This window comes from Melospiza georgiana, chromosome 3 (genome assembly GCF_028018845.1).
Source record: "Melospiza georgiana isolate bMelGeo1 chromosome 3, bMelGeo1.pri, whole genome shotgun sequence".
In the NCBI taxonomy this organism is placed as follows: domain Eukaryota; kingdom Metazoa; phylum Chordata; class Aves; order Passeriformes; family Passerellidae; genus Melospiza; species Melospiza georgiana.
In genome coordinates, this window is record NC_080432.1 from 33,952,826 (window position 1) to 33,977,996 (window position 25,171).

Genomic DNA, 25,171 nt, shown 5'->3' on the forward strand with positions numbered 1-25,171 from the left:
TATGACCTCACACTGCATTACTTCAATTTTGACATTGTAAATTTCTACCATCGCGTGAAATACTAATTAGATTGTGAAGTCATAAATGATACCTAAGCAGGAATTTACAGCACATAGTGCCTTTGGCAGTTTCCTAGTTCCCCCACTCCTTGCTTTCTCCAAGAAGACTATCTGTCAAGTTATGGGGGACAAAGAAAAAGAAAAAATAAAGAAGTAATATACTACTGGCAAATAGGAAAAATGAAAAATGTGTTAATGATCTTGGAAATGCAGGAATGTTTAAAAAGATGTTATTAATTAATTTTAAATGAAGCAATCTCTCCTTCTCTAAAGAACTCATGCTATGTACAATGCTGGGCTGTGAAGTAATGTGTCAGATTTTGAAGGCCCATATTTTAATTCAGGTTTTATTGTTCTTGAAAGGCGTTTATTGTGCTTTACTGTGTCATTATGGGAACAAGTACTTTTTACAAGTTTTCATTGTATTTCACTTCCTGGGCACAAGTGAAATACAAGTTTCTGTTGTTAAATCCTTCTCTTTATTGGGGAAAGAAGGGTGAGAAAAAAGCAGGATAAGATGTCAATGGATTCTGTACATAGGAAAGTGTTCTCATACTTCTCCACGTGACGCCTTCTGTTGTTTCAGGGATGGTCCATTTCTTTCCACCTGTAGGACCGTTACTATCCAAACACGTCATGCTGCCCTCCAGTGGCTTACTGTACATCCTTTTATTAAAAAATTGAATAATTGTAGTTAATAACTCAGCTGTAGAGTAGCCAATGCTATCAGTGTGTTTAAAAGAATATCCCAGTATTGGGTTTAACAGTAGGAGGATCATCCTATAATGTAAAACTATCTTATGCTGCTACCTTTGTGGAAGCAGCCTTGTTTGGAGTCCTGGTGTGCACCAGAATTGGTGGAGAAAAATTAGAGAGGGTTGTTTTCTTGAGGTGAGCGATTATCTGAAGACAAGCTGCTGTCTGGTGTGCACATCATGAGAACAACCTGAAGGGTCTGCAGGGCTGTGGAGAGAGAGCTGTTCTGCTCCTCTTGGTGAGGGTAAGTCCAGTGACAAGAGACCCCTGTTGTTGTGTACCACATGAGTTATGACTGCTCAAATTTTCCTTTGGTCGTTCGCTCACATCCCCTTGTGAAAGTCATACAGATACACATTTACAGGAAGTTTGACATGTGGGGCCCATCAAGGAAGGAAGGAATCCAAATATACTTTTTATGAAGATGTTGATTAATATTCTCAAAGATTACGAACAAAAATATTTTAGATATAATTATAGAGACATATGTCTAAGGCCTGAATAAACAAAGTATTTCTTGTGCAACTGAAAGTGTCTCATAAAGATTAAGAATGTTTTTTGAGGGTTTTTTTCCTCTCCTAATTAAGCTTCTTTGGATATCTGTGTTTATTCTTAAGATCAGAAATTAAACAGGATGTTTTGCAAAGATTGTTATGTGCAAAAAATAATTCCCCAAGTGTTATGGATAGTGATACCTAGATAACTTTTTTTGTCCACAGCTCCAAGAAAACTTAGTGCCCCTCGTGTTGAAGGCATAAACAGCACAACAGTAAAGATAATTTGGGATGAACCTGAAGAGCTTAATGGGCCTTCTCCCATCTACCAGGTGGAAAGGATGGATTCATCTTTAGCTACAATGAATATAGAAGTAACAAAAGGGATCCGTTTCCCAGGAAATGGATATTACAGATTTCCAAGTTCCACTCTCCCCACCAATACCTACTTTACAGGTAAATGCATTTAAATTACTTTAAAATGTACTAATTGAACTTGGCATTCATTTAACCATTTAGTATCATGTTCTGTAAAGCTTAAATGTTAAAGTAGGTAAGTTCTAATTTATTGAAGTAATGTAATAATTAGTGATGTATGGGCTATTTTGATTCTCACTTAAAAAGGCTGTGGAAATCACTGGACATGTGGGATTTTTATTACTTCATGTTTGGGCAGAGAGATGTACATGACAGTGATGCTGCTGCATATTTGACTTGGCTTTGCATTGTAAATATAAGATTTTATTTATTATTCTGGGATAAAGAGTTTGTAATTAATTTGCTGTGAGTGCTAAGATGTGTTTTGTTTAGTACATTTTTGAGGGTTCCTGGGGCTGCATAAGCACTCAAAAATCTCTGTCTTCCAGTTTCAGAGCATTTGTGTTGTGATCCTGTTTGTTTTGTTAAGGAAAGAGAAAAGCCTGCTACTCTGACAGAATTCCACTGTTTCTGGGCCTTTGAGTATTCCCTCTTTTTTCTTGATTAGTTATTTTACTTTAGAAAAATGAGATTTTCAGATTGAAGCAGACCTATGACCTATTTCTATATTCTCACCATTTGCTGATATCTTGAATTCTGGGGTAAAGCAAAGATGAAGACAGTATGTTTTTTCAGAAATTAACCTGACAGCACATTTGAGATGTTGTAGCAGTCTGTAAGTGAAATCTTGCATTTGCCTGCATGAACTATGAGTGTTTAAAAGAAGAAACAGCAGAGTTGAAGACGTAAAAAAAAAGTATGAAAGATATGTATGTGCATGTATATTTATCTCAGGCCATGAGAATGACAGCAGGAACGGGAAATCCAAAAGGAATCTGGGTGACTGTAACAGCAAGCATTAGCTAGCACACTGATGGTGCTTGGGCCACACCAGTGACACAACTTAACGTGGTACTTGTTTGTTCAGAGAGAGAAGGGCTGCAAAAACTATGCAGCACTCTTGGCACAAAAAAGAATGCTGGAGCTTTGAAGAGCACTCAGCTGTTTCTTCAAAGAAGACACTCCTTGTCTTCACCATGGGTATAATTCTGGCAAGAATGTTCGAGCACTTGGTACTTGCAAATGTGTATGTGCGATTTCAGGTTTTGTCTGAAACAGAAATCAGATTCTTGCTTCTCTATGATCACTTGGTGAATCTGACTTAAAAAAAAAAAAAAGTTGAAGATGCCTTCACATTTTTTTTTTAGCTAGGTGCTTACTTGACTGATAACTAATAATAAAAAGTGATAATGCATTAGTTAAATATTGACACTGTGTTGACTGGCACAACCTGTCTCTGTGTGGGAATCTGTAGGAACAGCTGTTGAACTCCTTTCCTCATCTAAATTGCCCAGTGGTTTTCCTCACATCAGTTTGCACCCTTTACTGTATATTTAGAAAAAAACCCTTTGATGTGTTGTTTGACCCCTTTGATATGTCTTTTGTTGTCGGTTGTGACTATTTTTAACCAAGCAAGCCCAACACCAGTCTACCCAAGTTTTGATTCACTCTGGCGTTTAGTTCTACTCCATAAGCTGAGACTGATGCCTCGAGTAAAGTTTATTGTGATGGCCAAGATGATTTGAGAGAGTTTGGACAGGCAGGTTAGAAGATCTTAAAATAAAACTCCCTTCATATTGGCAGGTGATGGCTGATAATGCTGTATGGATAAATATAATTCATCATAGCTTTGGATTATGTTCTCTTCTACCAGCTATTAGTCAGTGTTTGGAGACAACCTGGAACTAAAACACACTAAGCAATTTGTCCAGACATCTGCTAGTAATGACTGACAATCAGGTTAAATCAGTCTATGCTTGGTACCTAAAAATGTGTAGTTCAGGTTTAGTAACTCAATAAAGACTTTAAGAAATATATATCTCGGTTTTTCTTAGTAGGTCATCTGTCCTTCTTCCAAAACATGATGGAGGGGAAAATGATGGCAAATCCAGGAGAGTTTAGAAAGACAGACACTTAAGGGGATGAAAAATATTCTTTAACTGCACTCTGCAGTTGTTTTGTTGTTGAGACCCTCTCTTATGACCCATTTCTGAAGACAAGCAGCTGGCAATTGTGCTTTATGGATGGAACAGCTTCAGTGTGCATGCAGCTGTGTACATTTTTGACACAAAAGTGTGCCAGCTTGTACGTGTCAGTCAGCAGACAGATACTTCTTGGTGCGTCTGGGATCTCCCACTGTTAATCCAGAAAAAGATTGATCAGTTTATTCATTGCTAATAAATGCAGTTGTCCTCACTACCTTCCTGGCTGGTCTTACCGTCCATGGTGCAAGTATTAGGGGCAGATGTATTTTCTGGGAAATTTTCCAAAATCATCTTTAAAAAAATAAAAGTTATTCAATAAACACTGGCTACGCTAAGCAGTGTCCTGTCTGTAACAAAGCCTCCAGCTGCGCAGGAAGGTGTGTTCTGAGTACACATTAGATGAGAGGAAATAAAGTAAAAAGACTTTTTCTGCTCATACTGTCTACATGCAACTTCATAGCTGTTCAAAATGTGAAGTGTTTTAGCCATGTATAATGTCATTTCCCAAATGATGCAGACTTGATTTTTAGTACTTATTTGCATTCCTTGAAGTTCTTAGATACAACAGCATTTGTTGTATCTAAGTGTTCTTGTTTTAGTGAAGGAACTTATCCATCTCCCATCACTTTGAAAATTGAGGTATTTAGGTGTTTATCTCCATATCTTCATGAGACAACCAAGTGGTATGATTTAATTAATGGGGAGCTGAAGTTCAGATTCTACTTAATGCGAGACTTTATACTTAAAAGGACCTCTAGAATTGGCTAGGAGGTTTTACAAATTATTTCTTTTGTGTGGTTTGCTTTTATTGGTCCAGCTTGTGTGCTGTGTCTGTGGGTCTGGAGTAAGAATGCTGTAGTACCACTGCTGTGTTTGCCTTTCTGGTTCTCTTGTCATCAAGAGAAGTAATATCTATTTTAATCAGGGTGTAGAAGTAGCAAGCTTGGAGTTCAAATGTCATTCCTCTTGGATTGTTCTTGCTTTAAAACAAAATTATTCATATAATATTGATCAAAATGCAGTGTACTCTGAAGAAAGTTTTGTGTTTGGCCTTGCTTTGATTCCAAGTTTTCTGAAATAGGATACACTTAAAAAGAAGTATGTCTTGTCTTTGCTAACCTCTACATGATGCCTGTTCAGCTCTGTAATAATTAGAAAATAACTGCATGAGGTAAGATGTCAATATATTAAGCATTACAAGGAGAACTTTTTTTACAATGACGTTTTTAGTGTTGTAAAGTGGTCTTAAAAATGTGTATTTAAAAAAATATTGATATCTGTGCTAGTGTTTTTACTGCCAGATTCTGGCTCGGATACACAGACATTTCTCAGAGTGGAGGATCTTTCCAGTAACGATGTTTCTTAATGAGTTTGCCATGGAACACTGCACAAGCAGAGTTTACATTTGTTCTGAGCAGAGGAGCTGAGAATGGCTGTGGTCATTCAGTGTTGGATCTCCCCATAGCTCTTCATCACAGTGAACTCTCTTTGCAGTAACGTAAAACAAATTCCACTCCACAGGATCTTGAGCAAACGTCTGATTTTTAGTCAAAGGGGCAGATATTTTCATTAGTTTGTGGAGCCAAATAAACAGACCTTTCCCAGCATCCCAACAGAACTTCAGGGGATGCATTATGACTGAATACCAAGAAAATGAACAGGATTAGACATTCTAAAACAATGTAAGAGGAGAGGCCAGAGAAAATGGTGTAGTTCAGAATAATGAAGACTAAAAGGAGAAATGATAATGGTGTTAAAACATATAAAAATGCATAGTTTAAAAGAAGAGAATGAACTTTTTGTGTTTACTGTGAGTAAAGCAGCAATACACTCATAATAAGCTTAAAATACAGCAAGGTAGATTGTCTTTTTTTTCTAAAAGATTCAAGCTAGCTGAGCAAAAGAATTCATTGTTGTGAGAAAGAAATGAAAGCCTGACACTGCAGATTTTAAAGAACAGTTGGATGAACATTTGTCAGGAATAACCTGGCTAAAATTGATTCTGCTTTGGAGTAAGTGGATTGTTTCTGTGACCTCTAAGAATGTTTTCCAAACATATATCCTATTATAAAGTCAGACTAACCCAATGAAACTGGGAAAGATGTTCATTTCACCAAATAACTTTTAGTAGGAAAGAGATGCCTTTTTTTTTTCCTGATTGACAATTTTCTTTGTAGAGGGAAGGTTGCATGAGTTGAACAAGTTTTGCTTCTATTTTATTTTTCTTCTTTAGGTATTTTCTAGCATTTCTTTATACAACTAATGATTTGAGATTGTTAGAAATTAATTTTAATCACTAATTCAGAATAAGGTAATAGAGTGTTGAAGAGAAATAATCTAGTCTTCCTGCTCATATTGAGTCCAGCTAGACCTGTTTTGGGCTTTGTCTGCTTCTTTTCTCCATATGTAGCTAAGTATGTTTCCAAATATTGTTCCAGTTTCCAGTTTGACCTGCCTTTTGGTTTATTTTTCTCCCTTATATCTATGCAAAATGTTCTGCATATGATCTCACGTCCATTGCCTCTTATTCTGTCACTGCAGAGGTCCAGAAAAGTGTGGCTTCATCTTCTTTATATCCTTTGGGGAGGTAATTGAAGAAGGCAGTAATTGCCTCCATTCTTCCATGCTTAAGACCAAACAAATCCTATTGTCTTAGCCTCTTGTTCGATGTCATTTGGTCTCCTGATTGTCTTGGTGCCTGGAACAAACTGGATTTGTTCCAGGCTGCAAGTACCTTTTGTATTTTTGTGGGTTGTTTTTTTTTTTTTTTTTTGTATTTTATTTTATTTTATTGTATTTTTAAAATTTTTTATTTTCTTTATTTTAAAAAAAATTATTTATTTATTATTTTTTATTTTAATGCCAGTGTACCCAAAACCGCACTGTAAGACTTGCATTTGCCTCTGCTGGATTTCACAAGGTTTCTGTCAGCCCATTTCTCCAGCCTGCTAAGGTTTCTCTGTGTTGCAGTGTATCCACTGCAGCCCTTAATTTTATTTTTTTAATTGCCTCCAAACTTTTTGACAGCACACTTCATCCCATCACCTGGGATCCATTTTAATGAATAGAAATGTTAAACAGAATTGATCCCAGTACCAATTTCTTGTAAATGCTGCCCACCGGGCTTTGTGCCACTTGTCACAAGCCTTTGAGTCCTGCTGTTTAGCCAGTTTTTTTACTCACTTTTATAGTCCTCCTGTGGTCCGTCTATTTCTCCAGATTGATGGCAAGGATTCCCTAATCTATAGACAAAACTTTATAGCAAATGCAGTTAAATTTTTTTGCTTCAGTCTTATACCAAAATGATGGAGAGAAAGAAAGAGGAGGAGAGAAACCCGACCTTTTTGCTTAGTTTGGCTTTATGTATTCTTTGTCACTCTGCTGGCATTTTTTCCTTTCACAGCTTTTGAAGAATCAGCCTTTTTATTTCATTACATTGAACTGAAGAAAGTAAACCAGATTTTCTGAGGGAGAAACTGTTGCAAAATAAATTCTTACTCCAAGCTTTTGAATACTCTGAGAGAAAGAAAGAGCGCACCTTTGTTTTGCGGACTTGAAGAACATACTCTTTGTCAGGGAACCTTTAATATTGCCAATCATTTTTCAGAGTTTTATATTAAATCATACCCTAAAAAGCTCTTGGAGAACTCACATTTTGTTGTGTCCTTTCTGTCTAGGTTGTTGCCACAGGACTTGTCCTTAGAAATGCTTTTAATTTTTATGCCAGCTTCTTATATTTTCTCCTCTTGTCTTCACAAAAGAATGATTTGAACCCGCATCTTCATCTTTGGAAGAAAGATAAAGATCTTCTATATCACCGTCAAGTGGCTGGCTTCAGTAAGAAAGGGAACCATCCTTTTTTCTGCCTGAGAACTGTTTGCACAGAGATTTTTGGTAGAATTTTATCTTAGTACCTAAAATGAATTCAGAGTTTCATCTTGAAAAACACATTCCTTCCTTTCTTCCTTTTGAATCCCAAGAAGCCTAAAGATAGGGAGGGAGAGAGGAGCTGCATATAGAGAAAAAGGAGTGATCTGGCACAACAAAGTGAACTCTGCTGCTTTATGAACAAAACAACTTAAAACATTTTTGAACATGCACAACAGGGACTTAGGCAACAAATAAGCCAAGCTGATGCTGACCTTGCCAGTGTTACAGGGGTAATATTTTCACTAAGATGAACTTGTTTTTTAGGCACAGACATACTTTCTGTCGGTATGAAGTCGCTGCTTTCTCTTCCTTTTTCTTTTTTTTCATTTGTAGCCACCACAGAAAAGAAGAAGAAAAAAGAATCTCACCTTGTGTATTATTTTTCATATTTACCTCTTGTACTTTAACAGATCAACTATGCAGCATGAGCTTTGGGCTTACAAGGGCAGTGTGCTGGGGCTTATTCTGCATTTTTGTGCCTTTAGTGATAAAGTAGATTTTTGCCAGTGTTGTGCATTCTGCACTGCATGGTTAAAACTGGTTTTTTCTCCTTGTGCGTGGTAACTTTTAGAGAACACAGTAGAGTTGTACCAGGGAAGTTGTAAAAGCAGGAGCTTTCCCATTGTTACATCAACCTGCCAGTGGAAAGACCCTTTCATAGACTAGATCATGGTTTTATCTGTCTGTGCAAAAACCAGTTACAGAATTGGATCTTTTGATTGTCATGAAGATGACACAAGATGACTATACTTTTTCAAAGAGCGGTTCTTCCCTTTTGTCACAACTCTAGTTGGACTTCTGCTAATTTTGTGCAAACGTGATTCCCTGCTTTTGTAATGTGGTAGGCATTCTCTCTGCAAGTGTCAAACCTAAGAATGAGCAGAAGAAACAGTTATGGAAGTGCTGTTTTGCTTCAGGCATGACATCTTCTGGGATTCCTTTTGTGCTTGTGCACCGCTAAGAAAGGGTGCAAAATGGAGGGACTCGTTAAGGGAGATTTGGGGAAATGAAATTTGCTGAAAACAGCAAACAAAATGAAACAGCTATGTGATAGAAACTGCACAAAGGCATGATGTTTATTTAATTTAAAAAATAAAGGAGAGAGTGGAAGGTATGAAGACTCTCTTGAAAGCTTAGCATGCTAGAGATCCATGTACTCTATGTTAAATGGAGACTGATTTCACTTCAGTTAAAGCAAATTGTACAGATCAAAGAAAGAATTTGTAGCAGGTTTGAACACAGAAAAGAGTAGTTCAATGGATTGTCACCTTTTGGAGTGAATGTATGAATGCTTCTGGAAATTCTCAAACTCAAATACCTGATGATGCAGAAATATGTGAAAGAAAAGTAACTATTTCTAACAGTTTATGTTTGCTAGAACAATTGTGGGTGTTCCATACTAGTACTTCAGTACTTTTTAAGATTTTTGTGAGCTTCTCATGTGCTGGTATAACAAACTTATAACCCAAAGTACTTTTTCAAAAAAGGATTTAATGAGAAATAATAGCCAAAAAGAAAAATACAATTTGGCCCAGCCTTTCTTGGCAAAAGCATAATCTAGACAAGATGACCTAGCTTCCAGCTGAATCTGGAAGCATCAGCTGAAGCTGATGGCCTAGATTCCAGCTGAATCTTAAGTGTTCAGAGCTAGGAAACCCACCACTTGTTGGAAACATTATTCAAATGGCTGGCTCATTGTGAAATTGTTCATCTCGTGTCCAGTTGGGTTCTCCCCAGGAGTAACTTGTACCCATTACTCCTTGTCTTTTCCAGGTAAAAGACTCTTTGTAAAAAGAGACTCTCCATTTTCCTTGTAGCTGCTCTTTAAATACTGGAACAAGGTGATAAGGTCTCTCTTGATCCTTCTTTTCTCAAGGTTCAGTTTTCTCAGTATTTCCTTATTTGACAGGCTACCGAATCCTTTGATCATCTTTGTCACCCTTCTGTGGTCTCTGTCCAGCCTGTCCACATCTTTTTCACACAGCAGGGACTGAAACTGAACACGGTGTTCCGGGTGTGACCTGACAAGCACTGAGTAGAGGGGAATAATGTCGTCTTTATCTCTGCTGGAGATGTCCTTGTAGGTGCAATCCAGCATCCTGTTGGCTTTGTTTGCCATAGCAGCACACTGACTGCTCATATTGAGCTGCTTGTCCCCAAGATGTCCAGATCCTTTTCCACAGAACTGTTCCCCAGCTGGGTAGATGCCAGCCTGTGCTACATTCCTGGTTTATGTTTTCCCAGGTGCAAGATGTTGTATTTGTCGTCGCTGAACTTTATAAGGTTCTTGTTAGCCCATTCTTTGAGTCTATCTATGCCTTCCTGCAGGGTGGCTCTCCCTTCTAAAGTGTCCAGTTCAGTTTGGTGTCATCATCACATCTGATCAAGGTACAGTTGATCTGTCATCCAGGTCACTTATGAAGATGCTGAACAGCTTTAGGTTCGGTATTGGTCTCTGAGTGACCCCTCTTGTGACAGGTTGCCACTTTGAAAAGGAGCTATTTACCACCCTCATCTGGGGGCTGCCTGACAGCCAGTCCCCACTCACCCCACTGACCACTTGTCCAGACCATCACATGTCAGGTTCTCTAGGAATAGGCAGTGGCAAAGCCTATAGAAATGATATCTAGAAAACCTGTATAGAAAGCCGTGGTGAAATTGAGCAGGTCCACTGCTTGTGCCACATCCACTGAGGAAGTTACTTTGTCATAGACTGCAGTCAGGTTGGTCCTGCACAATTTGCCCTTGGTGAGTCCATGCTGACTTTTCCCAATTGAGCTTCATTTGAATTGTGGCAGCTCCCAGGAGGGTTCATTCCATAACTTTGCCAGGGACTAAAGTAAGAGTAATGGGCCTGTAATTTCCTGCATCATCCTTTAAGCCCTTCTCATAGATAGGAGTGACATTAGCCTTCCTCCAGTTTTCCGGGATTCCCCTTGATCTCCACAGATTCTAAAAGATTGTGGAGACTGACCTCACAGCCATGTCAACAAGCTCTTGGAACACCCTCAAGTGGATATTATCAGGTCCATCAATCTGTAAAGACCAAGCTCCTGTAATAGTTTACATGCAAATTCTCACTTTACTGATGATGAGCCTAAGTTGGCATCAACGTTGATTTTGTGCTGGTGAAGATGAGGGTGAAGAAAATGTTTCACCATTGCTTTTTACTAATTCACCTCTCCTACTTAACAGCGGGCCAAAATTTTACTTTTGATTCTATGGAAAGTTCCTTCAACAAGGTTGCAGGAAAGAGACAATGGTAATTGTATTAGCTGGAGAGATACTTGAAGTGAAATTAATGCTTTCTGGTACATGCCTGGCCCTTATTTAGATTATTTCTATAATGGGTTATTTAGTCCAATGACTTCAGACATTGTGTTTGACTATTACTGTGCCTTTAAATTATTTCTGCTTTTGACTTACAAATTCTTTCCCATATTGTTTTTAAAGGCTGAAGATGTAACTACTGAATTATGTATTGACTAAAGTGTGTGAGGTGTCATGCATTGATTATGATTGCATTGTGAATTTGATCAGGAAATTTTCATAATAATAATATAAGGAAGCTTTTCACCTTCTAATTGATTTTCAGGGCGATTAAATTAAGACCTTGTCTAAGTATGACTGTCCTTATCAATTACTGGCAGAATAGAGAAATTAAAGGATTAAAAATTTACGTGTGTTAAGATTCAGTATTTAAGGTCTAAAATCAATCAGATCATAGACTGAATAATTCCATTATGGCAAAACTATCATTCAGGATTAGACTGTGGTAATTTGGAGGAAAAAAAAAGCTGTCTGCATTAGTACATATGGGAAAAATTAGTTTGCAAAATTAAGCACCTAGAGCTTAAGAAATTGAGTTAAATAAGTGGCACGAACTTCATTCGGCTGTGCTATATTTATATGTTATGATGGCATATAACCAGTTGATGAAAAACTGTCTTTCCATAGGTTCTATGTATGGTGTGGACCAGCTATTGCCTTTTGAAAATCCTTTTTCTGTTCTGTATATGGCTTTCTGTGTGTTTTACTGTACATGTCTATTCTTACGTGTATGCAGATTTAATTTTTTTCCTATGCTATTTTCACTGGAGTACCAGAGTACTTTGTAATCATTGCTATACATTTTTACAACAGTTACAGTACCAGTTTTGTTTTATGAATAGGGATTTAGTGTAAAAAAAAAAAGAAAAAAAAAGAGGAATTAATGCTATTTTTGAGTTTTACATATGTAGGACCTGAGTATACAGATTAGTTCATATGTTTTAAGTAGTGTTTTCATCAACCCCTTTTCAATTAGGAGCACTTAACACTTCTACAGATCTCCATGGGGTGTTTGAATGCAAGCACTCAAGAAAATGAAAAGTGCATAACAAGTGAATAACTGTGAAAAGTTTGACTTAAGTGGTTTACCTCACATTGCATAAGAGCTTCATGGCAGAGATGGGGACACATTTCTCCAGAGTGACATTGTACTGTGCCAGCTGTGACACTGTCCATTCACTTTTCATACTCCCCTTCCTCTTTCATTAAACATCCACAGAGCACTACATAAAAGAAGACAGGCTTCTATGCACAAAATCCTTATTTGCTACATGAATTCTGTTTTAGTTACTGAACGTCATAAAATCCTTGAGGCAGATATCTTAAGGGAAATGTGTGTTTGTATAATTGTAGACTATATCATTACTCATCCTCTATTTTGGTAGGCATTATTTTCTTGTAGACAGTTTTGGTTTTGCATTACCTAATTTTGGAGTGTTTACTTTTATCTATGTAATGTGGCCTAAGTAGTTATTCTGAATAGAAATTGAAAAGATTCCAGTGTGATAGGAGAGTCCTACACATATCCATCATTTGGAACATTGCTGATAAATCCAGATGTCACTGGGAAGAAATCTTTTATATTTGTAAAATCTCTGATCTGGACTGTTAGGGTCATTGCTGCACTGGATGCGTATCTGTATGTGAAGGATAGAGTGAATGCTTTTCTAAGGCATTGTGTTTACTACAACAGGTATTGCCATTGGATTTAAAAGGAGAGGTCTTTTTAGTGGTTACAGGCTCTCCTCTGTTTCTGTTTCTGTTTACCCTTCCCTCCCTTTTATTTATTTCTTTTGCTTTTCAATTATGATTTGTTTCTTGCTTCTCCCTCTCCCACTCTTTATTTTTCCCTCCTGGTTAATCTCCTTGATTGTCTTCCTTCTGTGTTCTTCAAAATGTTCTCTTCCTTTTTTTTTTTTTTTTTTTTTTTTTTTATATTGCGTGTTACAAAGTGGCAGGAAATTAAGAAGACAAGCAAAAGACTCTTTCCCATCCTTTCTACTCTTTAGTGAACCATCAGGATTTGGTGTCCAGGATGAATTTCATGGAAGAGTCTTTTTAGCCCCTAAATTTCTAAGATGCAAAGTCTCCATGCAAACAAAATTTTTCTTTGAGAATTTTATCGTCATCCTCTAGATAAGCATCCTGCAAAGAGCAGTTTCCTGACATTGATGAATTTAGACTTCTACTTTTTTTTTTTTTTTTTTGTTTTGGGTTACCCACTCTCTAAAACATTCATATGTCTGATCCACAGAAAGAAGGAATAAAAAAATCCTGCAACCTTTTTTTTAAATTACAAAAGTGATGTAAATTAATTCTTCCAAGTAGTTGGTATGAAGAAAATATGGATAGAAAAGATTCCTTTTTCTTACTTTTAGAAACAAATTAAAAAACCCAGAATTGTCCATCGACAATTATATTGACAGAGCAACTTCAAAGTTATTGTGCACTATAATTACTGAGAATCCAGAAAGCAACTTTTAGCATAACCAATTGAATGAAAACAAAACCTGCCAAGTAGTACTGTTCTGATCTAAGGACTCTTTAATATAGTGACAGAAGTGTCATAAAATAAATTACTGTAGAATTCACAATCTTGATAGCAAATTGTTGCATGTTTTTTGTAAAATTAAAAGCTATTCTAGAGATTTATATACTGATATTTGTTGTACAACAATCACAAAAAGTAACTATAATCTATCTCTGTATATACCCAAAATGAGATTTGATCTAAAGTAGTTAGATCTGTGCTTACTGACTTAAGATCTATAATACCTTAAGATTAATTGGGAGCATAAATGGAGAAGCTGACAACCTGGAACCTTGACTGCTTAAAATTGCTGACCCAATTACTGCTAAGCCCTTTGCTGACATGTTAATATGTCTATTTAAACTGGTAAATCACCACCATTTCGGTGCGTGCTAGAGTTGGTCCATCAGACGAAGGAAGATGTAAGTTTAATTTAAATAATTATTGACCTATTATGACCTTTTCATTTCATTTGCACTGCTCCTCTCAAGGTAAGCAATTATATTTTTATAGTGTTGGATGGTAATCAATGTACAGGAGCTATCTTTATTGATTTAAGTAAGGCCTTTGATCTGGTAATCACTAACTATTGCTATCTAGACTCGCCTTAACTATATTAGATATTACTACAGTTATTGGGTTTTAAAATATGCTGAATTTAGAGTTCTATAAAGATATTGCATCCAAAGTTAAAAAAATATTGGAAATCCAAAAGATTTGACTTCAAAAATCTTCCTCAGAAATTGGAAATAGCTTGTTTTATACAACCCATGCAATTTTTTCAAGTTATAACTAAGTTTAGGTCAGCAACCTGAGGGGTTTTTTTTATTTTTAAATATCAAGTTGATAGTCATTTTGGAATAGTTTTACTTGGAAAAGTCTGGAATTTAAGGTTTTTTTTTTAATTTGCTGCCCCTATTGAACATTTCCGGGAGGAAGATTTAGTTGATTGTTGTTTATTTAGTTCTGCCTTACACTGTGAGTTCAGAGTCACAAACTTCTATTTGTTGATGGAAAACAATCTGAAATTCTTTCTTTTTTTGTTTTGGAAAGCGATATGCACATTTAACAAAATTTTTTAACCAATATTCATGTCAATGTATTAGGTAAAAAATAATTGAGATATTGTACCTTAATCATAGTTTGCAAGTGGTACCTGAGTATCTTCCAAAACATACAGAGCTAACTTTTTCTCTTTTTTTTTTTCTTCATTCCTCATCTACTCCCTTCTTTTTTACTCTTGCTTAACATTCTTCTCTAGATGGGTTTACTTTTTTTTGTATCCTCTCTTTTGTTTTACTATATGGCTTGGGAAAGTCTAACTCTGTCTGGGTTCAAACTATCTTCAGAAATATGTGAAATTTGTGATAATTTTTGATCTGCTTCTCTAACGAGTTCCAGGGCCTCTATCCTTCTTGCAGAGGCAGTTCAGTCTTGCTCTGGTGAGCCTTGAAACTAACAGCAGTTGTTCAGAGAGGTCACCAACATAATGAAAAGGGCACTCATGAGATATCTTGAACCACTTCCATGGATGGCCATGAAGATTAATATTGGGACCTCACTTTTGACCTAATATTCTATGGAGAGTCCGTGTAGTGAGCAGAGCAAATGGGATGGTATGCTTGTGGCAGAGAGTGTAAATAAAACTGCTGCATTCTCCATTTTTTCTTTTTTTCCCCTTCCCCCCCCCCCCCCCCCCCATTTTCTATTTTTGATGTGTAAGCTAAAAAACTTCAACTTGTTCTTGCTTGAGCTCATGAAGGTGAGAGTTGTGCCCAGGTGCATTCCTGAGAAGCAGTGGCCTGCTCTCCTTGCTGCTCACAGGTGGGAGGAGGCAGGCTCTGGCAAGCTGCAGCCTCTGCCAGCCTGTGCTGAAACAGCTGGAAATTGGTGTTTTGAACTCTGCTCACAAAGAAGTTGATGATACAGTAGAACTGATAATTAGGCACAGCAATGTTCTCTCCAGTCACCACATTTTGTGATTTCATTATCTGTAAATCCTGTAAAATTGTTATTTTAAAATAATTTTTCCTAGTTTGTGCACTGACAAAGCACTTTATTTTTACCTACTTGCTCTGTTTTGGTTTTAGGAACCATTCCTTGCTTGTAATTTCAAAATTCTTCGGTCTGCATTCTATATTTTTATATTTTTTCATATTACTACTAGTTTTAATGGTGCAAGCAGGCACCATTGGTTTATCCCAGCATTGTTCAGTCACATCTGAACTGTTCTCTTCAATCTGTTGGTCAAAGGCTAAATAAAATGGTGAGTGAAGATTGGGACTGATCAGCAGGCTTAAAAATTTTACTTTAAGTGTATCATGATCCTGTTTTAGGACTGCAGGTGTTCACAGTGGAGTGACAGATAATCATGTGTGAATCTTTTATCTCTAAATTAGTAGCAGCATACTCCAATAGAGCATTTTATTTTAAAAGAATGTACTAAAATAAATATAGGTACTAAAATAAATGTAATCCCTGTCTGCTAGCATGGCTGAGAACTAAAAATAAAAATGACTCAATAGTGGGACAGCTAATTTTATGTTGGGTAAAATTATGGGGATTTTTTCTCCTCTGTGGACAAAAAAAAGTTAAATTCTGTGGTACAGTGATAAACCTTGAAGTCATAAAGAATATTTACTTATCTTTTGTGCTGCTACTAAGATTCTTTTTTTTTTTTTTGTTTTTTTTTTTTTTTTTTTTTTTTTTTTTTTTTTTTGTTTTTTTTTTTTTTTCCTGGGGAACCTGCCAGAAAGAGGTCTCTCTCCACATCGGGAGAAATTTTTGTCCTACTCAACATCGTCTCTCTATGCTGCTCCACCTTCTTTGGAAGTACTCTGCCAAAGCTAAAAGATAATATGAAAGCTTTAAATATTTTTTTGTATAGCATTGGCTTCACACTTGGTGTTTCACAGAGCTGTAAATCTCATATCAGATTATTTTAATAAACTTTTTAAAATTAAATAGCTATAAATGAACAAAATGCTATTTCATTCTGCCCAGTTATGCTATAGATATATACCAATATGAAACAGCATGTTCTTCTAAAAAACCCTAACCCCATAGGTGCTCCTTGGTCCTCCTTTTACTACCTGGTATTTTGCAGATTTCAGGAGGGGTGGGGATGAAAGATGTCACCTGCTTGTGGCACAGCACTAGTAATATGATCGGTATTTAACATCGATGATGAAAAAATAGATTGCCATGTTTCAAATTAAAAATACTGAACCAAGTCATATTCTGGATCTGTGCAATCTTAGGGCTATACTTGCTAGTCTGCATTTCTGTCTTGCAAAAAAAGTTCAACCAGCTTTCACAGAGTGCCAGATCATTCAGTATTCTCTAATATGCATTGTAGATGGCAGGTGCCAGAGTCTTTGTCATTGTGCCCCAAGGATAAGGCACTCTGCCCGAAGATATTAGATCATCCCATTTTATCTGTGTGCATAAAGCTGGAATTTTTATTTTCTCAAGTTTTCCAGGTAGCCAGAGTGAGATCTGTAGGGTTTTTTTTTTTTTTTTTTGACTCATGGGATATTAATAATAAGAAGTTATTTTAGGTGGTTATACTATGTTGCAGTATATTTTTAAACTGATCATATACAGTCTGCAGGAAAAAGGGGAAACACAAGCAAAGAAAAAAAGGTCTCTTGGTCCATCGGGTAAATTTTCAGAACAATATATGAGCATTTAGTCACGCAAGTCCCATTAATGTTAATGGTCCTGAGCTTTCTTTTATTCATCATGGTGCAGATTGCACTTGGTCAGCTCTTTATCAGTTTGAAATATTGACAGTAGGAGGAGGCGTTCCCTTAGCCAGGCCTGACTGTTGCAGTGCTCTTTTAACTTAGTCATCCTGCAAATGCTCCTATAAATGGATTTATTTCAGCAGATCCAAAATATATCAACCGGATCACCTTACCCTGGTGTTAGCCCCTTTGCATTGGCTTCAATTTGCAAGAGCATTGATTTTAAACATTGATCATTACTTATATAGTGCTCTATGGTTTTGCACCATCCTATTTATTAAACTAACCTGTTACATCTGGTGCTATTAAAGTCCTATCTTTATCTTGCTAAGAAATGATTATTTGCTCTCTCTCTGATTATGATTTAGTTTATAAAACAAGGCTATTCCCTGAAAAGTGTGTTGGCTGCACTAACTCAAGATTTCTGCATTTTCTGTTATGCAGCTCCACTTTTCCTTACTGGTCTATGTAGGACAATGGGTAATGTTTTTTAAAGGGTAGATTTAGACTATTTTTAAGGAAATTGTTTACAATGAGGCTGGTGAAACACTGGCACAGATTGCCCAGAGATGCTATGGTTGCCCTATCCCAGGGAACAGAGGGTCAGTTTGGATGTGGCTTTGAGCAACCAGATCTAGTTGAAGATGTTCATTGCCGGCAGGGTTTGACAAGGTGACCTTAAAAGGTCCCTTCCAACCCAAGCCATTATATGATTCAAAAGTCTTCCAGTGCTTTCTGCAACTGATAATGTACTTATTATAGTTATTGCAAAAGAGATTTTTATTTTGTGGGCCATATTCTTACAGAGTGCTTTGGGTGTGTTATTTATTAGGATAACAGACTTTTCCTCTGCTGTCCTATGAAATCTATGCAATGCTAGTCAAGAAAGCAGCACATAATATTTTCCAATACTGAACAAGATGGTGAACTACAAAAATATCTTGCTGTTCTATTCTTTAATTGTCAGAGAGTCATGGTTAGTATACTGATGGCATTCTTTGGTGCTATACAGAGTTCAGAAAAGAACATGCTATCTACCTCAAGGAGGAAAAAAGGAAAAAAAAGAAGAAATAATCTGGTTTTGCCTGATACTTTATATCTAAGCCTGTCTGCTTTAAATTTTTTGTTCTGATCATGCTTATATGCCTAAATTTTAATTAGTGTTATTCTACGGTGGTAAAGTTATGAGTGGAATATGTTCTTAGGTATTCTCCTGAGTAAAGGAAAAAAAAAAGTTCAATCATAATAGTATCACATTTTAAGATAGAATTTTTGTCTTTCCTTCATTTTTGTTTTCAAGCTTGGTGATTAATAATGCTCTTTTATTCTAGTTTACTTTAAAAGTTTCTTGATTTACTAAAAACAAAACTTCACCTGTAGATGGCTTGTCACAAACAGAATGCATTCCATTCTGTAGTAAATAATGGGAATTTTGGTGTAGTGGAGATTTAGCCCTTAGGGGATTTTATTTTATGCATTTTCAAGTTGTTCAGTGACTTGCTACAGAGATAGGGAGGGTGAATCTATTTACAGGAATTTCAGTCTTTGTTCCTATCAGCCCTCATAATGGGATGAACAAAATGAAGACTAGACTGAGAGGTGCAACCATCCCAGGTAATATTTTTTAATCCAGAAACAAGTTATGAAGTGAATTGTAGAACCAGGGTGAAACCTTGTTGGGAAAATTCAAGGAGGGTGTGAGCAATAAGTCTTTTTAAGAACGTCTACCACTGAGAAGACTTGTGGAAGGAAGAAAGAATTTTGCCTTGGGATGAAAGTAATCCTTTCCACAGAAGTTTTGGCCCTGCTCAGAGTGAGTTCCTTTATGAAAGATTTCTACATCTAATTATTGTTTTTTGAAGGTTTTGTTCATTATTTTAAAAATACTAAGTTTGTTATAAAAGCACTGCCTCTGCACTGCAGCTTTCAAAATTAGTTGTTTCTAATTTTGAAAGCTGCAGTATTTCTAATTTCCTCCTTTAGTATCCTTTAATATTTCTTTCATTTGATTTATATTCTTGCTCTTCCAAATTGTTCCAGTTCAATGATTGAAATATGCCAATTCAAGCTGCTTGTTCCAAACTCATGTTAAATTGTCACGTTAGCTTCATTAATTAAAAAAAAAAATAGAGTTTTTCTGTGTAAACTTTGTTATGCTGTTATGCCACTAGACTGCATGCACTGAGGGGAAAAACGAGTTGAGTGGGAATCCTGGGTGAAGCAAAGACTGCATAATTGGTTTTATGCCAGACCTTCTGCCTTTCACATGGTGGGGAAAGGGCCAGGGAAATGTCAGAGGTGGAAATCAGGGCAGCACAGTACTCCTGCAGAATTGCAAAGTGACCACCAGCCACAGCCAGCCTGAGAAATGGCCAGGCTCAAGGCTGCTTTAAGACGGAAATGCCCAGTTCTCCTGAAATCCTCCTACACCTGAGAGCCTCGGGATAACTACTGCATGTTTTGGGAGGAAATGCGTTAACATCTCCAGGCAGAGCTCTGGCTGTGGGACAGGGCTGAGCTGACTGTAAGCTGCAGCCTTGCCGCTCCACTGCAGCCTTTCCCAGCAGTTTGGGCTGTGGATTACCCGAGGTCCCGTTGGTGGAAGCCCTACTCTGGCACAGCTGTGGCACACATGCTCTTTTGGGAGCCTTTGCCTCCTCTGTGGCTCTGCCATTCTGTGCTAGGCATTCCTTGATACTGCAGTTGCAGAATTCAGCCTTTTAACTATTCTTTTTATTTAGTGCCATTAAGAGCATCTATAAGTCAGGGATTATGCATTGTTAAGGATGACATTTTTTTCCCATATCCCTTACACTGCTCTAGGATCACAAGCAATACTTTAAAATAATCAGTGAGTTAATCAAGCTGGTGTCATCTGAATCCTCAGGCAACACAAGGGACAGGAAAAAAGGTGGCTTTTTACAGCACATGAGAAAAGATTGCTCCTTTTCTTTTATGTGTGTCTTCCTGTGAGACATTGCAAGTGGCAAAGTGATCACACTGGAAACAAAATAATATAAACTCTCATACTTCCTAATAATGTTATATGTCAAATCACCCACTCTTTTATTTAATCTACTACAGTGTTGTAATCAAGAATGATTTTTTCTGTTGCAGTAAGCCTTATATTTTGAGAAAAAGGGAAAGAAAGAAAGAAAAATTATCAATGAGTTTTGTAGAAGAGGAGAAATTTCCTTATTGCCATAATTCTGAATTAGTCATGGATTCTGTAATCACTCAAGTTTTAAGTAATAATGTAAAAGTCAACTCAAAGGCAGTCTATAGCAAAGAGGTCTTTAATTCAAGAATCCCTTAAGGAATTAAAAATTCTGAAAAGATGACATAGACTCAATCAATACCTGCCTGAAAATATCATAATATATGGAGGTTAAATGACATCATGCTATGTGAAGAAATTAAAAGATTTTCAGTATTGGCCTTATCTCTTTTTATTTAGATTAATAAAATTAGTTGAATGTTAAATCTTTACATGTCTGTTTTGTATTAGGAAAAAAGTTGACAGTAGTCTGCCTTCTGGTATGTACCAACAATTATAGTTCAGTATTTAGTAATAAACCTAATTTTCTTTGAGTATTGGTTATACCCATAAGAAAATCATGAACTCCTTACCATACAGGGAAAAACACTGAAACACCAAACCAACTGGCTCTTACTTGCATCTGGACATGTGGTGAAAATCTCAGCTCTAATCCTCCTCTACGGTGCGTCTCCACGACCTGGGTAGGAGGAGGGTGTTACCTCTGTGTTCCATTACTGCCAGCATTTTTGTGTACCACCCTGCTTTTCCAGGTTGGTGACTGCACACAGGACAGAGCACCTGATTTGATCTGTCCCTTGCAATGTGTATTGATCACATTAGTTGGGTTGCTGGATGCAGCACAGGAGTTTTTCCATGCACACTGCATACCACCAGAGTGCTTTCTTAAAAACCAGGGCAGAGGGAGGGTTTGGGTTGTATTTATCACTCTGAAATATTTCAAACTGTGTGAATATTCAGCTGAAGATAAATGTGATTTCATTGCCATGCTAGTTCTGTGTCATGCTTCTGTATGTGTTTAATGTTTACTGTGAGTGCAGGGGTTAGGTTCTTGGGAATACGCCAGGCTACAAATTGGTGACACAACCTCCACAGCTGGCTTACTGCACTGGGTCATGTTTTCTATGGCACACTCTGTATAGAAGCTTGGCAGAGCAGACGATGTTGGTGAATTTGGTGGATGTGATCTTAACATATGATAAATAACATAAAATCCCCTGTTCAATTACTGGGGCTTCATATTGGCCCATGGCTTTCCAATAAAGGAAAAGGAAATGGTAACAGCAGCCAATGCTGCAGAACTACTTACAGGTGGTCCCTCCCTCCCTGCCTCCCGCCCCAGTTCTATTTTCAAATCCAGTCCAAGGATTCTGAGTTCTGTATCTCTGACAAAATCTTCCTTCTGTGCACTGAGAAACGTTAGGGAGAGTAAGCAGAGATCACACATATGCTGAAGTAGTTTCTAAGTGAAAATTGCTAGATTTCTTAGCTTCTCAATGCACCACTTGCCTCTGTTTATATTCTAGATAGTGCATAGTAGTTAACTTTTGCAGTAACAGCCCCAGTATGTTGGCTTTATCTTGTTGGCTTTCTTGCCTTGACATGATCATTTAAAGACAGCAGGGCCAAGGCTATCTTTCAGGGTTACAAATAATGGAGGAGATCAGGGAAGGATGGAGAAGGTCTAAGAAAGGCAGATGGAGCTGGGCAGACAGAACAGCTGAAAAGATGAGGAGAGGTGAATGGGGAAGAAGGAGAAACAAACGGTGCAAAAGGGAAGGACAGAGAATATAGCAGAAGGGCAGAAATGGGCAGAAAGGAGGGTAGGTAAGGTCAAAGAAGAGAGGAGATGGGTGGAGTGGAGGGGCAAAAAATTGCACAAATATTTGGACCAAGGTGAGGGTGGAAGTGGACTAGAGGTGAGCAGAACAGTGTTAGTACAAATTGCAAATCATAACCAGGTAATGAAATATACATAAACCATTCAAGGCAAAGATAAAAATAGTAACCTAAAACTAGTTCAAAGTACAACTACAAATACTACAAAATGAGCTATGAAGTCACACTTCCCAAAGTGGTACTAACTTAAATGGTCCACAAGAAATGTTCTGTGAAAGGAAAGGTAAATTGCATACCTTTGGCTTTTTCTTTTCTCAAGTCCTTCAGCTGCAGCTTCCCTTGCATATCCTGCATATTACCCTTCTTCAGCAGAATTTTCTGCTTTTGAGACTTGAATTTGGTAACAACTTTCCAACTTGCATCTCCTATTTTTTTGTGTAGATTATATTTTAGCAGTCTTCTGGTTTAGAATTTATTTTGCATTCCTCTCATGAATTTAAACAATTCAAAGCAAATGTAAAATAAACTCTGCCTCAGGTAGGTTTCTCACTGAAGTCAGTAGATCTTTTTCCTGATTAAGCAGATACAGACTCTGGTCTATTCTGAAATTCATATTAAGGACATAATTAACTCTTGATAGAGACTAGTAATCTAGGCAAGGCCCTAACACTAGAATGAAAAGGGGTTTACACTATAAAGGAGCAGATGTACTTTGTTCTCATGTTCCAGGACTACATTTTGAATAAACTGATTTCACCTAGTATCTGAATCCTAGAGTGAAAAATGCCATCATCTACATGTTCAGCATGGGAGAGGTTGGGCTGAACTTTTCTGTTTCTGTTCTGTCCTGATCTGTAAGGGCTGTGCTTTCACTGAAACTAAGGTATTGCAGACAGTGGTTGGGTAGCTCCAGATCATATTTTAAGTAAAATGTTCTGCATAATTGCTACAAAGTGTTTGGATATGTTTTCAGTGAACATTTCATGCCAAACCCCATAAAACACTTAATTCTCAGGGTGTGCAGTTCCTGGGTACAGAGGCACAGGAGTAACAGAACAAAATGTAATGCAATATTATATTAATGCTTCCAAAGACGGACTTGCTGCATGCTCAAGCTGTAGTTCCATTAGATGGTAAATAGCTTAGAAGGCAGTGAGAGAACCCTCACATCTACTTATATATCCATACATAAAGCTTGCACCTGATCATTCCATTGAAATCCTTTTCTGAGCTTAGTCCCTACAAATAAAACCACTTTTAGGCTTGCTCTGGAAAAGGGTATTGTATGAAGAATACTCAAGGGAAATACTGCTGCAAATACAACTAGATGAAAATATTATATATTCCTTTCAGTTAATTCTTAATTTGTCAGTTTTGTTGCAGTTTACTGCTTTACCTTAAATTGCTGCATTAACTTGAATATGTTGTTAGCTTTTTTATTCTCAGTTCTACCATGAGTAGCATTTGTTGCTGTTTGTAACTTTAATCTATACTTATTACTGAGTGTTTGCTCTGTGGTGTTGTATTTCTGTCTGTAAGTTTTTCTGGTTTTTTTCCCCTTGTTACATTTCCATTTCTGTCCTCTAGTATTCCTCCAGACACTCATCAGCTTATTTTAGTTATTATTCGGTTCCTTATGTGCACTGTCTAATCAATAACGCTCCTCACTTGCTGCAGGATTTCCACATTATTGTGCTTTCAGCTTCTGAGATGCTGTGATGGATTCTGCCTTGGCTAGTGCTCGGTTGTCTGCATTTGCTGTGTTTCAGATCATTACACTGACTTTAATTTTGATGTATTTACATTTTACTCAGTTGTAATCTAACTCTTTTCCCTTGATCAGTTAAGTTACTATCTGTGCAGTGTTACATTTGTACTGCTGCTGGAAATACTAACTAAAGGCTTATAATTGAAGTGCTATTTACAACTACTGACCTCCAGCTCATTTCTGATTTCACTGTGATGTTGACCTTTTACAGATTGCACTGTTGTAAATCTTTGAAGTGATTCTTCTTGTCATCATATTTCTAGTAATTATGATTTGCATTGCATTAACACCTAGAAGCCTCTCCCACCTTACCCTTGTTGCATAAGATGACCTTTTTTATGCACTAATTCACATATGGGTAACAGTTCTTTCTCTAAAGAATTTATGTTAAAATGAAGATGAATGCTTTCCTCTGTTTCCATTCTTTAAATATCAACCTTTGAATTAATGAAATTGCTCATAAAGGATTCTTATTCCTAGAAATTATTTTCTTCCTTTTCTAACAAAATCAGTGTCTTTTGAACTTTTCTAGAATTCAAAAATGAATAAATAAAGATAAATAATTTAAAATGTTTGAGAGAGTTCATGTTTGAGTAAAATTTTCAGATTCTGCTTGATGGGCATCAACATCAAAGAAAGCATTAAGTGAAATTTGGACTGATGTTTCCTCTTTGTTCATATTTCACTTCAGTATTGAGCAGCACAAAACAAATTTGCAGCTGATCCTCACACCAAGCAGCATTTGATTCTGTGAGTTTCAAAATTAGAGTTTTATTTCTACTCTGGTATCTGTGCTTTGAGAAGGTGATGCTGGTGGGATTGCATGCTCATGCTTTGCTTTCCCAATGTACATAGTGGAAAACAGTTATGAATTCTCTTCATAGACTGCCTTAATAAATGAATTCGAGGCAGGTCACTAATTTCTTTAATGATAGTATTGCTTAAAAGACTGTGTAAAGAGCTGGCTGTTGACTCTAATGACAGAGGATGCTCACAGATAATGGCATCACCTGCATCCTCCTATCTGATGTCTCATGTTTTTCTGAGGCCTTCATTTTTTGTTTAGATAAATCTAGGTAGGCAGTCTAACCAGTTTCTCTTACATCTTGCCAATTTCTTAGATAACGTGCCAATA

General features: G+C 36.9%; 1 protein-coding gene across 1 annotated transcript in view; it reads left to right on the top strand.

Annotated features, from left to right (window-relative positions):
• USH2A (usherin) overlaps window positions 1-25,171 on the top strand; it is a 372,550-nt gene that overhangs the window by 95,757 nt on the left and 251,622 nt on the right. Inside the window, exon 20 of the mRNA XM_058020039.1 lies at window positions 1,536-1,766. Within this exon, the coding sequence (XP_057876022.1) occupies window positions 1,536-1,766 (231 nt within the window). The remainder of the gene's footprint in view (window positions 1-1,535; window positions 1,767-25,171) is intronic.